General features: G+C 36.0%; 1 protein-coding gene across 1 annotated transcript; it reads left to right on the forward strand.

The window, feature by feature from the left end:
• Positions 1-1,348: 1,348 nt before the first annotated feature.
• Positions 1,349-3,430, forward strand: LOC149257377 (adenosylhomocysteinase-like). Its single transcript, XM_089369664.1, has 4 exons — positions 1,349-1,942; positions 2,418-2,492; positions 2,577-2,744; positions 2,846-3,430. Exons 1-4 carry the CDS (start codon positions 1,625-1,627, stop codon positions 3,209-3,211), a joined length of 927 nt encoding a protein of 308 aa, XP_089225790.1. The 5' UTR covers positions 1,349-1,624; the 3' UTR covers positions 3,212-3,430.
• Positions 3,431-3,897: the final 467 nt, after the last annotated feature.

The following is a 3,897-nucleotide window of genomic DNA, read 5'->3' on the forward strand; positions in this document are numbered from 1 at the left end:
ATTTTGTAAAGAAAAATAAAATATAATAAATAAATAAAAACTAATTAGTGTGAAGTATAAAATGTCAAAATTTTTTACAAGATTAATAATCACAATAAAATCTCCAGAGTAAGAATATGATGATGTTGTTGAGAGAGTATAAATAAGAACCAACGACGAGAGAGGTTTTGGGCATTGGAGCCCTGCTCTGCTCCAATTTGCTTTGGTTTATGTAGTTTTGGTGCTAATAATGTTAAATCTATAGTTTAGCGTATCAATGTTAAATTCATAGTTGTACATTGCAGCCCAAGAAAAATTTAAGCAATATTTTTTTACAATTAAACTGATAATATAATAAGTATTCTTCATTCTTTATAAATTTTTATATAGTGGTTGAGTACAAATATTTTAGTTACAAAATGGATGTTATTAATTTTGAGTAAAAGGTAGTGTTGTGTTAGAGGTTCTCTCGAGTTTAGTATGGTAAAAATGTGTAATGTAATGTATTGTTCAACATTTTGACTCGATCAAATTACATAAAAATAAAAATAAAAACACAAAATTTATAATTATAATCATAATTATAATTTATTGTTTAACAATTTGATTCTTACCAATTACTCAAAAATAAATAAATAAAAAATAAAAAACATAGAATTGATAATTATAATTATTATTATAATTATAATTAATAATTAAATCAACCAAGATCCATCTTAACTTTGTATCTCTCAAGGGTTGGGAGATCAAATTTGTGAAAAACAAATATTTATAAAAAAACATTTAATCCTTCTCAACACTTGATAAATCCAAAATTAACATGAACCTAAACTAATTATCCATTTTAATTTTATATCTTCTAAACGTAAACCTAAAGATCAAATTTATGAAAAAAAACTACATTTAATCTTTCTTAACACTTGACAAATCCAAAATTAAAATAAATCTAAACTAATTTCTCGATAAATCCACACTATACTTTACTTCTTAAATTATTTAAAAACCTACGGCATACTTTACTTCTTAAATTATTTAAAACCTACGCCATGGTTAACTTCCTAAATTATTATTTTTAAATGATCAATTATTCATATTTGACTATTTTTTTAAATGATCAATTATTCATGTTTGATTATTTTTCCGCAACCATCGCACTTCAGAAGCAGGATGGAAACTCTCCTCCCCTACCTACCATTCGTCCACTTCAATTACTTGAAGAGAAAGGTCTACGGTGATTAGGTTACAATAAAATAATACTCGTAGTCGTATGTCTGACTCACTGGTCTGAAATCCTAAACCTTAACTAATCCAGACATCAGAGATAACACGAAAACTTAAACTATATGACGGTGACTAGCCCAGTGACAAATCTCCCATTGTGCGTCCTAAGCTAGGTTTGCCGTACTTCCTGGTTCTGTCAGGTCTGCATTTTTTTTGCATTTTTGCTTCTTGATTTCAGAGCTTCTTGGTATTAGAGCTGAACAAGATCAAAGGGGTTTCAGATGTTAGTGATCGGATTTGGAGGTGGTTCGCTCATTTTGGGTTTAGAATACGAAAACGCTAGCGAAGGCATCATCCTAATTATAATAGTGGTCATCATAACAATTTTATTGAGGATCTTTTAATCAGGAGGGAGGATACGGCAATGGCGCTTTATGCTGAGAAAACTGTGTCGGGACCTTCACGGCAAAATGAGGTCCTCACGGCTCTGAGACAGTACTACTTCTGCACGGAGGACCAGGCCGCCGCGGCTCTTGCTATTACAAATGTGTTGATTCATGAGACGGTCTGGGCCGCGCAGCAGTTTGCCAAGACCTTGAACTTGCCAGATCCGGAGCTTGAGATGATTTGGAACCTGATCGAGGGGGAAAACGGGTTGTATTCCTTGTGGAGAAAGGGCAGATTGGATGGTGTTTCTGAAAAGACAACTACTGGTGTTGATGACTCTGTTACGAAGAGCAAGGTATGTCGATAGATGAAAAAGGCTTTGCTTTATTTCAGAAAATTGTTTATGGGAGTTTTAGATCACTAATCCTAACTGATGAGGTTGGAACAATGATATGGTAGAAGTCGGTTTTAGTGGATCAGTGTGGGTTTACAAACATCTTAGTGAAGGGTAATTTATGAAGGTTGGATTGAGGGGGCATTATAAAAGAGATCTTGCGTTATGTTCTTGGTTGCATTGTGTGTATTGCTGGGCAGGATGCATTGAAGTTATTTTAGACTATATAGATTCCACTGTTTTTTATGCCTTGGGATTCATCGAGATCATAAGGGTGCTAAGTTGTTTGGGCCTGTTTGGAAGCTTGTTTTGTGTGCTTCGAAGCGTTGTGAAATTAGGTCCAGGGCTGGAAAGTGTTGTTCTGGTAGAGTTTTTATACTATTTTATTTGTGGGTTGTCTTGAATTTGATTGCGCCTTTGTTCTCTTTTCTTGCAGGGGAATGATTTAAATGGATGTAGACCCTCTCTCCCATTTTGTCGGATCGGAAAACATGTCATGATTGCTCATAAGGTTGGTGTAGGATGTGGATATGGAGATGTTGGAAAGCCATTCTGTGCCGGCATCATCGGAGAACATGTCATGATTGCTGATAAGGTTGGTGTAGGGTGTGGATATGGAGATGTTGGAAAGCCATTCTGTGCCGGCATCATCGCCAACAGCGACATCATGGCTCTTGGAAAGGGACGTCTGATGAAGCTGGGTTATGTTACTTATGTTACTGACCACCCAGATTTTGTCATTGCTTTGTCCTTCCCACAGCTGGTAACTATTTGCAATGGCATGCAATATTATATTAGATTGCTTTATGTTGGATTGGTGGATGCGTCCGTTCATCGTTGATAATCGTTGCTTTTTAACTGCAGGGTATTGCTCCACTGGAGCTCTGTAACGAGAAGAAGTCAGGGAAGTATGAGGAGAAGGTCTATATGCTGCCTAAGCACCTAGACGAAACGAAAGGTGGCTACTTTGAATTTGCAGAATTTGGGGGCGAAGCTGACGAAGCTTTCTCCTTCCAGAATTCAGGGAAGTATGAGGAGGTCTATGTGCTGCCTAAGCACCTAGACGAAACGAAAGGTGGCTACTTTGAATGTGCAGAATTTGGGAGCGAAGCTGACGAAGCTTTCTCCTTCCAGAATTCAGGGAAGTATGAGGAGAAGGTCTATGTGCTGCCTAAGCACCTAGACGAAACGAAAGGTGGCTGCTCTCAATTTGCAGAATTTGGGAGTTAAGCTGAGCTTTCTCCTGAGTAACCTTAAGAGCCTGCCCACTAAAGATAGTTGTTGTTTGGATGTGTGTGTGCAGCCTTATTATAGCGTTGTTGTTTGGATGTGTGTGTGCTGCCTTATTATAGCGGTGCCGCTTTGGTACCTTATAAGATGCATTTGAGCTTTTGGAATTTGAGGATGCAATAAAGAAGATGTGGGTCAACCTTTGGCTTTTTGATCGAATATGGGGGGCACCTTTGGTTTTTTTGTGCCCAGCTTACGTTTCCGCATAGGGGAGATTAGTATAGGAAAGATGTTTGTAAAAAGTAATGTTATTTTTGTGCCCAGCTTACGTTTCCGCATAGGGAGATTAGTACAGTAAAGATGTTTGTAAAAAGTAATGTTTATTTTGTATTTTAATTAATTAGTTTAAATTTATTTTAATTTTGGATTTACTAATGATTAATAGGGATTAGATTTTTTTTTGTTTTTAAAGAAGGATTAAATCTCTTTTCTTTGTAAAAGATGTTTTCATCTCAACAAATTTGGTCTTTCTTGATTTTTTGTAGATTTAGAGTTAAGATGGATCTAGAAATTTGATAGGGTGGTTTACCTCCAAGTTTAAATAGGCTAAACTCCATATGAATACAAGGCTCAATACTATCGGTTCCTTGGAAGAATCACCGCACCTCTATGGAATTATTAATTTC

This window comes from Pinus tabuliformis, chromosome 6 (genome assembly GCF_031772625.1).
Source record: "Pinus tabuliformis cultivar Carrire ecotype Pingquan chromosome 6, CPIR1, whole genome shotgun sequence".
NCBI lineage: Eukaryota > Viridiplantae > Streptophyta > Pinopsida > Pinales > Pinaceae > Pinus > Pinus tabuliformis.